The sequence below is a fragment of the Aquarana catesbeiana genome, linkage group LG04 (genome assembly GCF_042186555.1).
Source record: "Aquarana catesbeiana isolate 2022-GZ linkage group LG04, ASM4218655v1, whole genome shotgun sequence".
In the NCBI taxonomy this organism is placed as follows: Eukaryota; Metazoa; Chordata; class Amphibia; order Anura; family Ranidae; genus Aquarana; species Aquarana catesbeiana.
In genome coordinates, this window is record NC_133327.1 from 44,870,824 (window position 1) to 44,887,918 (window position 17,095).

Consider the following 17,095-nt stretch of genomic DNA (forward strand, 5'->3'; position numbering starts at 1 on the left):
TCACGCAATCCTATCATTTCTCACATAATAACTAAAATATATATACAGTGCCTAATGCCAAATGACATCTCAATAAACAAATAAAAAATAGAGAAAATAAATATTCTCTGTTAGTGCCATGAAAGTAAAAACACTGAAAAAAGTGGAAAAATTCTATCACAAAGTGATATTGCATAAAGTGACTAAGTGAATAGTGAATTAAAAAATGCATAAAAAATATATAGATCAATCAAAGTTCATATGTATCTTCATAGATGGTATCCTGTAAATGTCAGTCTCTCAAAACTCTCACCTTCATGTGTGTAAAAACATGCGTTGTGTATTGACATCAAGTGATGGATAGATGTATGGCAGCAAAATGAAGTTCAAACGTTCCTCATCTCTTTAGCCTGGCTTGGACAGTTTCCTCTTAGATCCCAAGACAGCTCACTGGCCTGTCATAATATATACCACCGAGGCACAAACGGCCCGGTGGTATAAGAGGGAAACGGAAAAAAAGCCTCCAATAGTGTAGTAGTTAGGTGATAGATAAAGGTTTTATTAAGGTTTTAAGATGTGCTTTTACAATAAAATCATTATAAACAGGCGAGATACAGTGAAATGCAGAACAGTGGCGTCTGAGGCGCCTTCTCACGTGATTTCCGGTTTACGTCTTTCCACGGCCACTCCCTACGCGTTACGTCACCGCTCGTGACTTCATCTGGGGAACCGGATTGGCCAGAGGATCCTTCTATTATATTGGTGAAACGGAAATATTACGGCGGCCATTTTCTTGTAGACCGCTCGAGTCTATCAACGCGGCCATGTTTTAGGTGGTATTTTATTGTCAAGTGGCGGCCATTTCTTGTTAGATGTACAGCAACAGTACTCAATGTAGGTATATGTTAAAAAATGGATGAAAAATAATGTAATGTATTATAAATCGCTCAACAGGTCTTATATTACAAAAAATGGGAAAGATTATGATAAAGATAAGGGGAGATTAACTAGAAGAAAAAATATTAAAATATATTAAAAAATATTAAAAACAGCCCATATAGATCGTGTACTGTAGTCAGTCATAGGGCACCCCAATATATATTCTTTCCTTTGATTGATCTATATATTTTTTATGCATTTTTTTAATTCATTATTCACTTAGTCACTTTATGCAATATCACTTTGTGATAGAATTCCTCCTAGAGCTGGCCGTCCGGCCAAACTGAGCTATCGGGGGAGAAGAGCCTTGGTGAGAGAGGTAAAGAAGAACCCAGTGAGCCACTGTGGCTGAGCTCCAGAGATGCAGTCGGGAGATAGGAGAAAGTTGTAGAAAGTCAACCATCACTGCAGCCCTCCATCAGTCGGGGCATTAGGGTAGAGTGGCCCGATGGAAGCCTCTCCTCAGTGCAAGACACATGAAAGCTCGCATGGAGTTTGCTAAAAAACACCTGAAGGACTCCAAGATGGTGAGAAATAATATTCTCTGGTCTGATGAGACCAGGATAGAACTTTTTGGCCTTAATTCCAAGCGGTATGTGTGGAGAAAACCAGGCACTGCTCATCACCTGTCCAATACAGTCCCAACAGTGAAGCATGGTGGTGGCAGCATCATGCTGTGGGGGTGTTTTTCAGCTGCAGGGACAGGACGACTGGTTGCAATCGAGGGAAAGATGAATGCGGTCAAGTACAGGGATATCCTGGATGAAAACCTTCTCCAGAGGGCTCAGAACCTCAGACTGGGCCGAAGCTTTACCTTCCAACAAGACAATGACCCTAAGCACACAGCTAAAATACGAAGGAGTGGCTTCACAACAACTCCGTGACTGTTCTTGAATGGACATTAATGAGGAAAAAAAATGAACTTAAATGATTTTAGCAAATGGCTGCAATATAACAAAGAGTGAAAAATTTAAGGGGGTCTGAATACTTTCCGTTCCCACTGTATATTTTGACAGGGATTAGAAAGATCATAAACCATACAGGGGCTATCGTACAATATATGTATATCCAATTATGAAATTTGGTGGAATGCTCAAACCTTATCATGCAATTAATTTTTTAATCATGTTATCAGTTACCACTGTTTTAGAAATTGACAATACGCAGGTGTGCATTTCTATGTATATGGTTATTAAACATATGTAAATATGTGTTTATGGAATAATAAATAATTTTATGCCCACCACCATATTCATTTGCTAACACATGCTTCAATTAAAGTCCCACCCTCTTGCTCTCTCCTTCTTATATTGATAGGGATGGAGGCACATATCCATACCGGACCATGGCCTCATTTAAAGTCCCAACGTCCCCCCTTTTCCCCCAATTATAGTCCTTTATAACTACATCTTACTGTGTGGGGGCTGAAATCATCTAGTGATGAAACAGATGGGATGTGGAAGTAATCAAATACTGCAAGTGTTCTTTGCACTAGTAATGTCATTTCTCACCTTCTCCCAATCTTGTACAGACTCTACTTGCTTCTGTAGGTACTCCACCATCCCATCCGCTATCTCGCAAGCACCATTGGCAATCACCTGCTGGTAGGCCACAGCCAAGTTCCTAAACTCCCGAGAGATCTGAGAACAGATCAGAAGAAAAAGTAATATCAAATAATAAGGATGTTTTACTTATTTGCAAAATAATTTTTATTTTGAGAGTACAGTACAGTTGTTAGGACATCCCATATAACCCCTCCCACTCCCATCAATTTTCAGTCTTTTAGAAGGCAACCAGAGGAAAACACCAGGACAGAGGGCAGAGTGTCCTGTACTGTATTCCACGAAAAGAACAGAACACAGCCGAAGATGACATGGGCAGAGGCCTGATAAACAGATGCCTGGTGCTAAAAAGCCCAAGAGACACTGGCTATATGAAGGCAGTGAGCCTTAACAGGGAAAGGAGTATCCCTACACCTCATGGTGTAAGACTTACTCATAACCTGCCTAAGCCACCTAGAAATGGGGAAATAAAAATGCAGGACAGCTCTTGCGAGAGGCCACAGGCAGAACAAACAGAGAATTTGAGGTACAGATGAACAAAGTGTCTGAGAGATAACTCGCACCGCATGTTCTACTTCTAAACAATGTAGAGAGACCTCTTTGGAATGCTTTGGAGCAGAACAATGGCAGGACTAGGTCCTCAATAAGGTGGAAGGAGGAAACCACCTTAGGCAGAAAGTATGCCAGAGGCTCTAAAATTTCCTTGTCTTTATGAAGAATAAGGAAAGATTCTTTACAGGATAAAGACCACCAATTCTGGGACTAGTCTTGTTGACGTAATAGCCACAAGAGAAAACACCTCAAGAGTAAAGTCAGCCAAGAGGATATCCCAAGTAGACACAAAGGAAGGCTTCTGTAAAGCCACCAAGACCAAAAATGGTATACCAAGGCTACACAGATGTTTAACTAGGGGCAGCGATGAGAGCCACCCCCTGAACAAAGCCCTTTTCAAAAAGAGTGAGGCCAGCGGTCAATGTAAGAGATTGGCCAATGCCAAGATTTGACCCTTAAAGCCGCGTACACACAAACGGAATGTCCGACAGAAAAAGTGCGACTGAAGCTTTTCATTGTTTATTCCGATTGTGTGTAGACCTCATTGGACTTTATAAATATTTCCAATGGAACTAATTCCTATCGGGAAAACCGGTTGTCTGTATGCTGTTCCGACGGACCAAAAACGACGCATGCTCTGAAGCAAGTATGAGATGGAAGCTATTGGTTACTGGCTATTGAACTTCCTTTTTCTAGTCCCGTAGTAAGTGTTTTACGTCACCGTGTTTTTGATGGTCGGACTTTGGTCAGACTTTGGGTTGACTGTGTGAAGGCAAGACCGCTTGAATGGAATTCTTTCAGAGAATACCGTCAGAGTTTATTCCGACAGAAAAACTGGTCATGTGTACGTGGCATAAGGGTGCTCCAGGCCAAAATGTTGCTCCATACCAGATTGGGAAAAGGACAATACACCTTCCATGTAGTATCATCTAGGGAAACTCCTTTAGTGCTACCCCTGTAGGAGCCGCTGGATAGGATAGGTCCTCTGTTCTTTGCCTCGACCTTCTCGTTTAGTGTACAAACATACAATATCACAGGAATTCACTGAAAAGTAATACTTGGTACCCAACAGTAGTGCTATAGCAAAGAAATAACAGGAACCAATCCAGATAATCAAGGCAAACATAATATATTTTCACCGAATAGGGTTCGTAACTTGTCAAGCAATAAATGGATTAACCATGGTAATAACAAATTTAGCATACAAAGTAATAAACATTAGGGACTAGGCACTAGACTTTAGTCCGTTTGTGTGTGGGCAAGTCCGGTCATTCGAAAGTTCGTGTAACTCCGTCAAAAGTTAATCAGAAAGACCGTCGGACCTTTGATGCTGAAAAGTCCGCTCGTGTGTACGCGGCATTAGGCTCACCCATTCCCAGTTCTTTGACAAAAATAAAACTACAAAAAGAAATGTACAGACTGTTCCATGATTTGCGTGACTGTGGATTACCGTGTGCCTATCAGGGAAAAGAACCTGGGACCAAACAGCCAGACCAGTCCTGGCTCTGTGCTACACCTGGAAATTGAGAGATGGGAAGTATAGAAGTGTGCCCTGGAAATGCAGAGGTAGGTGATAAGACAGATCTCTTCCTCCACTGACTAGCAATATAAGAAAACACTGCAATGACCATTTAAGGGGGCACTTCACCACTAGCCACCAACAGAAGGGGCACTTCACCACTAGCCACCAACAGAAAGGGGCACTTCACCACTACCCACCAACAGAAAGGGGCACTTCACCACTAACCACCAATATAAGACGATCCTAGTGACAATCATTGTAAGGAGGCAATACATTGACCACTGCTGTAAGTGGACAACAACTAACAATAATTCATACACAGTGCTGATGCGATCTACTGAATAGTCCAATAAACGTGCTTTGAAATGAAAAATAATGCCGTGGTAGCATGGTTCACATAAATGAGTCCCTATCTTTACTCACAGTTGGGAAATCCTCAAGCACTTGGCGACTATTCTCCTTGCTGTCCATGAACCTCCAGTCAGGCTGATATAGTAGATTGTGAAAGTTTTTCAGAATGGGGATCTTGGTCTCCAGATTGATAGTCATGTCGTCCTCCACAGTGTCCATAGCCCTCATAACCAGATAGAAGATACAAAATATGTGCCTAAGGAGTACAGACAGAAGACAGCTCCTTACAATCTAATAATACAATTTGTGCAGGCCAATGCAATCCACCCTCTAGTGATGCCCACTTCTGTTTAAATCACTAGTACATGCTACTTCTGTTGTTGCATCCTAGGGTGGTTTTTCCAGCTACTTAAAAATGAAATACAAATAAACTAGTACATGCTACTTCTGTTGATGGCATCCTAGGGTGCTATTCCAGCTACTTAAAAATGAAATACAACTCCCATAGGCTAGATTGATCCCATCAGATGACATCCCACCAATGCTAAGGCACTGATGCTTGTGCAACTCAGACAAAAAAAATGAAAATAAATTCCCAAAATTCCAAACAGTATTTTCTAAAAATTGTAGTTAACAGACAATACACTCACCGAAGCTCCCCTTCCAAGGCCTGGGTGACTGGCGAGTAGCTCCTGCCTGTCTCATTCAAGTATTTGTAGCAGGTCTGCAGGCTCTCACTCATGGGATCCTGTTGGAAAAGTGGAGGAGTGAAACCTACAAAGCAATTGTACACAGACTTCTATGAGCAGTTCCCTCTCCCGCACCCTGATGACTGCCAGTAGTGACCACTGATTCTGCACTTCCGGGTCTGCAGCGCACACGTGCACCATTGGCGACCCGCTCCCACTGTGATTGGACACAGCGGGAGCCTATCAGCGGGTCCGACGGACCCGATGTCTGCCGCGACCCGAAAATCGTTCCCAACAGAGGCAGAACATCGGTCCGCCTATGTAAACAAGGCAAATCGCCGTTCTGTTAGTAGGGAAGACAGAGATCCTGTGTTTCTGCTAAGCAGGAACATGGATCTCTGTCTTCACACAGTTAAAGCACCCCCCACACAGTTAGCAAGCGCTCCCTAGGAACACATTTAACCCTTTGATCACCCCTGATGTTAACCCCTTAACTGCCAGTGTCCTTAATACAGTGACATTGCATATTATTTAGCACTAATCACTGTATTGGTGTCACTGGTCCCCAAAAAAGTATCAAAAGTGTCCTTTAGTGTTCGATTTGTCCACTGCAATGTTGCAGTCCCGCTATAAGTCGCTGATTGCCACCATTAATAGTAAAAAAATAAATAAATGTTCCATAAAAATATCCCATAGTTTGTAGATGCTATAACTTTTGCGCAAACCAATCAATATACGCTTTTGGGATTTTTTATTTGCAAAGATTTTTATTACATTTAATTTTTTTTTTTTTCAAAATTCTATTTAATAATCTCAGAAGAGAATAGTTATTACATAACAGAGCTTCTGGGCATTCCCCAGCTCGAGGTGTACAAGAACATAAGACAAGGCATACAATACTTTAACTACTTGCCTAAACTAATAAAACAATTAAACAGACAAACAAAACAATCCCCATAGCTTGCTGCTAAAGTGTGACAGGATACGTGTAATGCTCATCAATTTGCAGAAGTTTATGATATATGACAGGCATTACCCAAGAAAATGTCTATAGCGGGTAGGCCATCATAGGCACGTGGTCAGTCAGAATGCATCCCTGAGGAGGCAGAGGGACCATCATTAAATATTCAAATTTAAGTCAGACTAACTGTCCTACAGGGTCCTCTTGTTCTGCGGTGGTCGTTTCAGACTCTAGCCATATATTCCAGACCTTTTGAAACTTTAGGGGGCATCCTCTACTAGAGTATGTTTCTTTATATAAGGGCACTGCAAGGTTGACTAATGACTTCCATGCATTCAGGGTAAGGGCAGATGTGGGAGCTCTCCACTTAAGTTTGATCAGTTTTCTGGCATAGAAGAGAAGCAATCCTAGTAGTGTATGAACTGCCCTGGAAGGGGCAAGAGCATCTACTAAGCCAATCAGGCATATCTCTAGCTTTTGGGGTATAGGAATTGTGGTCAGTTTAGTGATAAAGGTTGTAATTAGTGACCAGTAATTTTGTAAGACCATATCATGTGTAGGAAGTCCTCAGAGTCAGCGTGACAGCGCCAACACTGCGACGTGCAGTCTGGGTATATTTTGTGTAGCCTGTAGGGAGTATAATAATATTTATGTAGTATTTTGAACTGGATCAACCGGTCTCTAGAAGAGACCAGATATCCATAGGGAGAGTTCCAGATGTCCTCCCAGTCCTCCCCATCCAACTCTGGCAGCTGACACCCAGAAGTCACGAAGCTTCTCCAAGCCATGATGTATAGTAGGCTGTGTTGAAAAAAGGAGGGGTGTGGAGGCGCCAACTGTGGTAGCTTGTTTATGCAAAAATAAAAGTTAGTGTAACAATTACACTTACTGGTTCGCAGGGTGGAGGTGTTTCTTTGAGATGGAAAAGTGTCCTGGGATGTGCTGTTATCTTGTTTCCGGCTCAGATTTCATTCCTTCAGGCGTCTGGGTGTGGAGTCTGTACACAGGCTGAACTGCTGCATCCAGTGCATGGAAAGCTCCACGCTGACCACTCTGGAGTGCAGAAGAGGAAATGACGTCACTGATGCACGGCAAACGTCCAGGCTGGTGTTGGGGATAATGCAGGGATAGTACAGGCTACGCGCTCGGGGCTCACAGCTCCTTCTACTGGCCTTTTTGCTCCCTGGAGGAGAGCAGCTTGAATATATAGTGGAGGCAATTAGGTTAATTAGGTTAATTAGGTTAAGGTGTATGGGCTGGAGGTCTGTGGCTGTGGAACCACAACAGCCAGCAGACCAAAAATCTTCCAAAAAGCACAAAAAAGTTTAAAGTAAAGTATGAAGAATTAAAAATATGATGAATTGGGGGTAATTTTAATAAATATAAGGATAATAATAGTAAGTGGAATTAGAGTTAAAACATTTATTTAGAAGATGAAAAAAATGTGGAAAAAAAAAAAAATGAAATAGAAACAAATATAAACTAAAAAATAAAAAATAAAATGAAAAATAATAAAAATGGGAAAAAAACAATGAAATAAATAAATAAAAATAAGTATAAAAAAAAGTTAAATAAAAATAAATGTAAAATTAAAATAAAAAATAGGATTAAAAGCACTGGGACACACATTATGAGGATGAGCTCAGGGGGACATGAGGGAAGGGGGGGGCGGGGGGAAGGGGGGTGAAGTTGTTATATAGAACGATGGAGTTGCTATCTGGGTCCATGAGGGGACAGCGGTCCCTCAGGTGACTGGATGATATGACAGCAAAGGACCATGGGGGTATTTTTATGTTGTAAGAAACTTCTACATGGTTTCTATAGTGATGGGTAAGGTGTACATATACATACATACATAATACATACAATAATAGGAAAGTGAAGAATGAATGTATGATTGGAGAGGGGAAGGGGGGGGAATGTAAACTACAACAAAGAATGTGTTTCTAATTCTTCATTGAGTCCCCCTGGCGAGAGAGTACCCAATGAGTATATCCAGTAGGCCTCCTGCTGACACAGGCGTTTAAAACATTCCGCAGCAGGAAGACCTCTGGGCATGGCCTCGATGACCCAGACTCTGAGGCCCATGGTAGATTTTTGGTGTTCCTTCAAAAAATGAAGAGGGACACTGTGTTTGTCCCAGCCCTTTTCTATGAAACGCCTGTGTTCGCCAAAACGTTGGCGTAGGGGGCGTATGGTCCTGCCCACATAAAAGAGACCACATGGGCAGGTCAGGCAGTACACCACGTATTCACTGGAGCAATTATAAAAGTCTTTTATGGTGTATGTTTTGTCTTTAACAGTGAAGTTTTTTTGTCCATGGTCAACAAATTTGCACGTTAGGCATAATTTTTTCCGGCATTGGTACATTCCCACTAATGGAATTAGGGGGATGTGTGAGGCTGGAGTGAGTGGGACTTTACGGATTTTACTGGGTGCTATCCTACTTTTAATATTTTTTGCTCTACGATATGAAACCTTGGGTAGTTGGGTGAGGGAAGTACCTAGAAAGGGGTCTCCAAGCAAGATGCACCAATGTTTGGCCAAGATGTTCTCCATCTTCTTGTGACAATCATGAAACTGGGTAGTGAAACGTGTTGGTTGTGGATTATCTGAAGTTTTGGGTTTGGGTGGAGGTTTCTTTGCCTGTTGGAGGAAGGCCTTTTGTACCAGATGTGGTGGGTATCCTTTGTCTTGAAATTTATTGGAAAGGAGTTTACCCTGTATGTGGTAATCTTCGTCCTTGGTGCAATTCCGCCGAATTCTATGGAATTGGCTCTTCGGTATGTTGTTGATCCATGTTGGATGGTGACAGCTCTGGTAGTGAATATAGGAATTTCCAGCGGTGGGTTTGACAAAGTTTGTAGCATGTATTTCAGATTCACTATGAAAAAGTTCTAAGTCCAAGAAAATTAGTTTTTCAGCGTCTATGACATGGGTGAAGGATAGCCCTAGGGAGTTGCAGTTGCAATGCTTGACAAAGGACTCTATACTCTCTGATGTGCCCTCCCAGATCAGAATAATATCATCGATGTAGCGCCCATAATATATGATATGGGCGGCAAAAGGGTTGTTATGTGAGATGTATTGTAGTTCCCAGTAGCCCATAGTCAGGTTGGCGTAGCTTGGGGCAAAATTGGCACCCATGGCAGTGCCTTGAGTTTGTAGATAGAAGGTGTGGTCAAACTCAAAGTAGTTGTGTTCTAGACAGAATTGTGTAGCCTCCAGGATGTACTGTGCTTGTCTGGGATTGATGAGGGGGTCCTCAGAGAGAAAATATTCTACTGCTCTGAGGCCTACTGCGTGGGGGATGGAAGTGTATAGAGATGTAACGTCCAAGGATACCCACTGGTAGGTGGGTTCCCAGGTGTAGAAGGAAAGCATCTCCAATAGGTGGGTACTATCTCTAATATAAGATGGGAGGTGTTGCGCAAGGGGTTGAAGGAAATGGTCTATGTACATAGAAAACCCGCTGGTGATGCTCTCCATAGCAGCTACTATGGGACGGCCTGGTGGGTTGGACTGGTCTTTATGGATTTTTGGTAAATGGTAAAAATAGGGAGTTTTACGAAAACCTTTGATGAGAAATGACAGTTCAGCTTTGGAAATAATACCATCTTCTAGAGCTCTGTGGGCTAATTTTGTGGCTTTCTGGGTGAATTCTGGTAAGGGATCATGAGTGAGTTTGGAATAAGTGTTGGTGTCGGATAATAGTCTGACTGATTCCGCCATGTAGTCTGAACTGTTCTGTATTACAATGCCGCCTCCCTTGTCTGCTGCCTTTATGATGATATTATGGTTGTTGGTTAACTCATCCAGGGCCTTCTGTTCTGCTTTAGAGAGATTAGCTCTTTTCTTGGGAGCCGATTTACACATTTGGACAAGGTCGGTATACATGACTTGATAGAATGTCTGTAGATAGGGGCCTTTTTTATGTACTGGGTTGAAGATGGACTTGGGTTTGAATTTTGTATGTTGAATGGGAGGGGATGTTTGGTAGTGTTGAGTGTACAATTCCATATCTGCAAAGGGATATTCTGTATGGAGTTCATCTGGGTCCAAGATGAGGGAGGAATCTGTGTCTGTATCTATTGGGAGGACATCATGGTTAATGGTTTCAATGGGTTCTTGCGAGGGTGGGGGTTTCAGAGAGGATTGGATATTGTAGAATCTTTTCACTGTCAAGTCTCGTATAAATTTATTAAGGTCTTTGAATAACATGAATGGGTTTGGGCGGATGGTAGGTGCAAAGGTGAGACCTTTGCTCAAGAGTGAGGTCTCTTCCATAGATAATATATGGGTGGATAAGTTGAAAATCTTTATACTTTCCGTATTTTTCCTTTTAAGTTTTCCTCTGCCCCCCCTTCCTCCTCTCTTGCGTACTTTCTTTTGAAGGTGCCGAGTGGGGGGGCTGACCCTAAAAAATCATCATCCTTGGTTGTTTCTGTGTTGTTGGTCACTGTGGGGCTATAGGATGAAGTAGGAAAAAGGGGGGTGACTAGGTTGGACTGTGTATTTGTTATAACCCTGGTGTTGAAAGAAGGAGTACTTGGGCAAAGTGTAGTGGAGTTTGGTTCAACCGCTGGGTTTGAAGGTGTATCTGGTGATGGATCTGGATCCGCATGAGCATTGTTGACTGGTGTGAGCATTGTTTTTGACTGGGGGTTATGAGTTTTTTTGTTTTTGTTGGTTTTTGCCACTCGCTGTGGTTTGGGAATGAGTTGGAGAAGAGGTTGGGGAACGGGGATAGGTGAAGGGTTATGGTGGGAGTGCAGGGTGGTTGTTGTCGGTGAGGGACCTGTTGAGAGTGACCTAGGTGCAGGTCTCCAGGGTGGTGGAGCAACCAGCTTTTTCTTCCAGCAGAAAACCCTGTTGTTAGTATAATCACCAATGTCCCTCCTGAATTTTCCTAATTTGTTTTGGATAAGGTCATTTTCTTGTCTGATGGTGTTCCTTTTTAGTGTCCTGAGCCAGGTGTATGGAAGTTGCGCAATGTGTTGTGTGATGCTGCTGCAGGTTTCCCTAATTTCAGCTACCAAGGTTTCATATTTCCTTTTTCTTTGTGCAATAATAATTTTTATCCATTTTTCTGTACAGAATTCAGATACAAAAGCCCATTCTTTGGATAGGTCTGGGTCTAAGAAGGAACTCTGTTTTAACACTCTCAAGCCTCTGGGTGTGATTTTATATGATAAATATTGTTCTAGGAAAAAACCATCCCACCAATGTTGATTGGCAGAGGAGATTTGGTCTTCTAATTTTAAGAATTTTTTGCATAGGGGTTTACCATGGTGACCTGGATAGGGGGAGGTGGGGCTGAAGAAATTGGTTGGGAACAAAGAGTAAAATTCATCTAAAATGTTAAATTTGGCTTTCTCAATTTCTATGATGAGCTCCATAAGTGTGTATCGGTACAAAAAAAAAAAAAAAAAAAAAAAAATTCCACAAATTTTTTGATTAATTAAAAATATATAAAAATGTATATATGTGCTTAGTATTATGGCTTATAAAATAGGAAGACATCCAAAAAGCGGTGCAGCTCGGAGAAGGGCACGACTGTTCAGTAATCAGCAGAGAAACAAAAGGGGGGGTTTTCCGGCGCTCCGCAACATGTGATGTCTAAGGTAAATAGTACAATGGTAGCTATAATAGCACATTAAAATAAGGCAGGTAAATTCTAGAATGAGGAGGCAGCCATCCTCAGAGGGTGTCCATTCGGCGGAATTGCACCAAGGACGAAGATTACCACATACAGGGTAAACTCCTTTCCAATAAATTTCAAGACAAAGGATACCCACCACATCTGGTACAAAAGGCCTTCCTCCAACAGGCAAAGAAACCTCCACCCAAACCCAAAACTTCAGATAATCCACAACCAACACGTTTCACTACCCAGTTTCATGATTGTCACAAGAAGATGGAGAACATCTTGGCCAAACATTGGTGCATCTTGCTTGGAGACCCCTTTCTAGGTACTTCCCTCACCCAACTACCCAAGGTTTCATATCGTAGAGCAAAAAATATTAAAAGTAGGATAGCACCCAGTAAAATCCGTAAAGTCCCACTCACTCCAGCCTCACACATCCCCCTAATTCCATTAGTGGGAATGTACCAATGCCGGAAAAAATTATGCCTAACGTGCAAATTTGTTGACCATGGACAAAAAAACTTCACTGTTAAAGACAAAACATACACCATAAAAGACTTTTATAATTGCTCCAGTGAATACGTGGTGTACTGCCTGACCTGCCCATGTGGTCTCTTTTATGTGGGCAGGACCATACGCCCCCTACGCCAACGTTTTGGCGAACACAGGCGTTTCATAGAAAAGGGCTGGGACAAACACAGTGTCCCTCTTCATTTTTTGAAGGAACACCAAAAATCTACCATGGGCCTCAGAGTCTGGGTCATCGAGGCCATGCCCAGAGGTCTTCCTGCTGCGGAACGTTTTAAACGCCTGTGTCAGCAGGAGGCCTACTGGATATACTCATTGGGTACTCTCTCGCCAGGGGGACTCAATGAAGAATTAGAAACACATTCTTTGTTGTAGTTTACATTCCCCCCCCTTCCCCTCTCCAATCATACATTCATTCTTCACTTTCCTATTATTGTATGTATTATGTATGTATGTATATGTACACCTTACCCATCACTATAGAAACCATGTAGAAGTTTCTTACAACATAAAAATACCCCCATGGTCCTTTGCTGTCATATCATCCAGTCACCTGAGGGACCGCTGTCCCCTCATGGACCCAGATAGCAACTCCATCGTTCTATATAACAACTTCACCCCCCTTCCCCCCGCCCCCCCCCTTCCCTCATGTCCCCCTGAGCTCATCCTCATAATGTGTGTCCCAGTGCTTTTAATCCTATTTTTTATTTTAATTTTACATTTATTTTTATTTAATTTTTTTTATACTTATTTTTATTTATTTATTTATTTATTTATTTATTTCATTGTTTTTTTCCCATTTTTATTATTTTTCATTTTATTTTTTATTTTTTAGTTTATATTTGTTTCTATTTCATTTTTTTTTTTTTTTCCACATTTTTTTCATCTTCTAAATAAATGTTTTAACTCTAATTCCACTTACTATTATTATCCTTATATTTATTAAAATTACCCCCAATTCATCATATTTTTAATTCTTCATACTTTACTTTAAACTTTTTTGTGCTTTTTGGAAGATTTTTGGTCTGCTGGCTGTTGTGGTTCCACAGCCACAGACCTCCAGCCCATACACCTTAACCTAATTAACCTAATTAACCTAATTGCCTCCACTATATATTCAAGCTGCTCTCCTCCAGGGAGCAAAAAGGCCAGTAGAAGGAGCTGTGAGCCCCGAGCGCGTAGCCTGTACTATCCCTGCATTATCCCCAACACCAGCCTGGACGTTTGCCGTGCATCAGTGACGTCATTTCCTCTTCTGCACTCCAGAGTGGTCAGCGTGGAGCTTTCCATGCACTGGATGCAGCAGTTCAGCCTGTGTACAGACTCCACACCCAGACGCCTGAAGGAATGAAATCTGAGCCGGAAACAAGATAACAGCACATCCCAGGACACTTTTCCATCTCAAAGAAACACCTCCACCCTGCGAACCAGTAAGTGTAATTGTTACACTAACTTTTATTTTTGCATAAACAAGCTACCACAGTTGGCGCCTCCACACCCCTCCTTTTTTCAACATTGATTATCAACAGAGGTAATGGACACCCTCTGAGGATGGCTGCCTCCTCATTCTAGAATTTACCTGCCTTATTTTAATGTGCTATTATAGCTACCATTGTACTATTTACCTTAGACATCACATGTTGCGGAGCGCCGGAAAACCCCCCCTTTTGTTTCTCTGCTGATTACTGAACAGTCGTGCCCTTCTCCGAGCTGCACCGCTTTTTGGATGTCTTCCTATTTTATAAGCCATAATACTAAGCACATATATACATTTTTATATATTTTTAATTAATCAAAAAATTTGTGGAATTTTTTTTTTTTTTTTTGTACCGATACACACTTATGGAGCTCATCATAGAAATTGAGAAAGCCAAATTTAACATTTTAGATGAATTTTACTCTTTGTTCCCAACCAATTTCTTCAGCCCCACCTCCCCCTATCCAGGTCACCATGGTAAACCCCTATGCAAAAAATTCTTAAAATTAGAAGACCAAATCTCCTCTGCCAATCAACATTGGTGGGATGGTTTTTTCCTAGAACAATATTTATCATATAAAATCACACCCAGAGGCTTGAGAGTGTTAAAACAGTGTTCCTTCTTAGACCCAGACCTATCCAAAGAATGGGCTTTTGTATCTGAATTCTGTACAGAAAAATGGATAAAAATTATTATTGCACAAAGAAAAAGGAAATATGAAACCTTGGTAGCTGAAATTAGGGAAACCTGCAGCAGCATCACACAACACATTGCGCAACTTCCATACACCTGGCTCAGGACACTAAAAAGGAACACCATCAGACAAGAAAATGACCTTATCCAAAACAAATTAGGAAAATTCAGGAGGGACATTGGTGATTATACTAACAACAGGGTTTTCTGCTGGAAGAAAAAGCTGGTTGCTCCACCACCCTGGAGACCTGCACCTAGGTCACTCTCAACAGGTCCCTCACCGACAACAACCACCCTGCACTCCCACCATAACCCTTCACCTATCCCCGTTCCCCAACCTCTTCTCCAACTCATTCCCAAACCACAGCGAGTGGCAAAAACCAACAAAAACAAAAAAACTCATAACCCCCAGTCAAAAACAATGCTCACACCAGTCAACAATGCTCATGCGGATCCAGATCCATCACCAGATACACCTTCAAACCCAGCGGTTGAACCAAACTCCACTACACTTTGCCCAAGTACTCCTTCTTTCAACACCAGGGTTATAACAAATACACAGTCCAACCTAGTCACCCCCCTTTTTCCTACTTCATCCTATAGCCCCACAGTGACCAACAACACAGAAACAACCAAGGATGATGATTTTTTAGGGTCAGCCCCCCCACTCGGCACCTTCAAAAGAAAGTACGCAAGAGAGGAGGAAGGGGGGGCAGAGGAAAACTTAAAAGGAAAAATACGGAAAGTATAAAGATTTTCAACTTATCCACCCATATATTATCTATGGAAGAGACCTCACTCTTGAGCAAAGGTCTCACCTTTGCACCTACCATCCGCCCAAACCCATTCATGTTATTCAAAGACCTTAATAAATTTATACGAGACTTGACAGTGAAAAGATTCTACAATATCCAATCCTCTCTGAAACCCCCACCCTCGCAAGAACCCATTGAAACCATTAACCATGATGTCCTCCCAATAGATACAGACACAGATTCCTCCCTCATCTTGGACCCAGATGAACTCCATACAGAATATCCCTTTGCAGATATGGAATTGTACACTCAACACTACCAAACATCCCCTCCCATTCAACATACAAAATTCAAACCCAAGTCCATCTTCAACCCAGTACATAAAAAAGGCCCCTATCTACAGACATTCTATCAAGTCATGTATACCGACCTTGTCCAAATGTGTAAATCGGCTCCCAAGAAAAGAGCTAATCTCTCTAAAGCAGAACAGAAGGCCCTGGATGAGTTAACCAACAACCATAATATCATCATAAAGGCAGCAGACAAGGGAGGCGGCATTGTAATACAGAACAGTTCAGACTACATGGCGGAATCAGTCAGACTATTATCCGACACCAACACTTATTCCAAACTCACTCATGATCCCTTACCAGAATTCACCCAGAAAGCCACAAAATTAGCCCACAGAGCTCTAGAAGATGGTATTATTTCCAAAGCTGAACTGTCATTTCTCATCAAAGGTTTTCGTAAAACTCCCTATTTTTACCATTTACCAAAAATCCATAAAGACCAGTCCAACCCACCAGGCCGTCCCATAGTAGCTGCTATGGAGAGCATCACCAGCGGGTTTTCTATGTACATAGACCATTTCCTTCAACCCCTTGCGCAACACCTCCCATCTTATATTAGAGATAGTACCCACCTATTGGAGATGCTTTCCTTCTACACCTGGGAACCCACCTACCAGTGGGTATCCTTGGACGTTACATCTCTATACACTTCCATCCCCCACGCAGTAGGCCTCAGAGCAGTAGAATATTTTCTCTCTGAGGACCCCCTCATCAATCCCAGACAAGCACAGTACATCCTGGAGGCTACACAATTCTGTCTAGAACACAACTACTTTGAGTTTGACCACACCTTCTATCTACAAACTCAAGGCACTGCCATGGGTGCCAATTTTGCCCCAAGCTACGCCAACCTGACTATGGGCTACTGGGAACTACAATACATCTCACATAACAACCCTTTTGCCGCCCATATCATATATTATGGGCGCTACATCGATGATATTATTCTGATCTGGGAGGGCACATCAGAGAGTATAGAGTCCTTTGTCAAGCATTGCAACTGCAACTCCCTAGGGCTATCCTTCACCCATGTCATAGACGCTGAAAAACTAATTTTCTTGGACTTAGAACTTTTTCATAGTGAATCTG

General features: G+C 42.0%; 1 protein-coding gene across 1 annotated transcript in view; it reads right to left on the reverse strand.

The window, feature by feature from the left end:
- LOC141139217 (squalene synthase-like) overlaps window positions 1-17,095 on the reverse strand; it is a 106,679-nt gene that overhangs the window by 66,772 nt on the left and 22,812 nt on the right. The window contains exons 3-5 of the mRNA XM_073625143.1: window positions 5,556-5,653; window positions 4,978-5,161; window positions 2,430-2,558 (exon numbers count right to left, since the gene is read on the reverse strand). Coding sequence (XP_073481244.1) covers window positions 2,430-2,558; window positions 4,978-5,161; window positions 5,556-5,653 — 411 coding nt within the window. The remainder of the gene's footprint in view (window positions 1-2,429; window positions 2,559-4,977; window positions 5,162-5,555; window positions 5,654-17,095) is intronic.